Below are 868 nucleotides of genomic sequence, written 5' to 3' on the forward strand. Positions count from 1 at the left end.
CGGGATTGGACTACGTCTTAGCATTTTATATATGAAAGATAACACATTTTTCAAACTAGCAAACTAAAACGCAAACACATGTAACCGATAGGACCTTAACTTTAAAATATTAACAGGACGAGGCCCCCCTGCATACTTCTTAATGGCCCGTTATCTACGTAATCTATCGATTCATTTAGCATAACTGTTGTTTCTTACCTCGCATTTCCCTGGTATTGGCCATGCCTTCATCATAGATTCTCTCGAAACACGATGAATGATATCTGAAAAATAATTTGGTCCTCCGTAAGCCTCATGGCTGGTCTGAATTCTGGATATGTTACAGTAGGTTACATAAAACGTAAAATGCAGTCAAAGTGTATATGGACATGTTCTGTGCGTTTTCTGACATTCATGTACATTTAAGGTGTTTATTTTGCATATTTTTCCTATTCAAAAACAAAAGAGAAAGGGGTCCTATAAATCAGCCTCTCATTATCGTCAGCTAATTATCACCATCAAAACAATAATTAACTTTACCATCATATTATTTATTGTCATATCAACATAACTGTCGGTTAATTTATATAATGAATTGTTATCAACTCTTTTTTTCACGTCATTCATTTTAATGTTCTTGTTCAACCTTTCATGGACAGATTGGTATACACGCATTCGGCAATGTGTGTGGGACTGGCTTTGCTACACAACATCCAAATACACTAACTGTGGATCATAAGAGAACATCGTTAGTAGATTGAAAGAAAGTCGTTTGCTGAAACTTTGAACCATTTTTGGTAGTGGGAATAGCTAAGTGGGAGTCTGTGTCGCTTCGCTTTCTTGTGATAATTGGCTAGTAAGGATATACCGTATTTTCAGAGAATTTGTC

At 35.8% G+C, this 868-nt stretch overlaps 1 protein-coding gene across 1 annotated transcript in view; it reads left to right on the top strand.

Annotated features, from left to right (window-relative positions):
- The window catches only part of LOC119587336 (venom protease-like), a 17,710-nt gene that overhangs the window by 15,665 nt on the left and 1,177 nt on the right, over positions 1-868 (top strand). Inside the window, 1 exon segment of the mRNA XM_037936084.1 lies at positions 639-727. Within this exon segment, the coding sequence (XP_037792012.1) occupies positions 639-727 (89 nt within the window).

This window comes from Penaeus monodon, chromosome 22, assembly GCF_015228065.2.
Source record: "Penaeus monodon isolate SGIC_2016 chromosome 22, NSTDA_Pmon_1, whole genome shotgun sequence".
NCBI lineage: Eukaryota > Metazoa > Arthropoda > Malacostraca > Decapoda > Penaeidae > Penaeus > Penaeus monodon.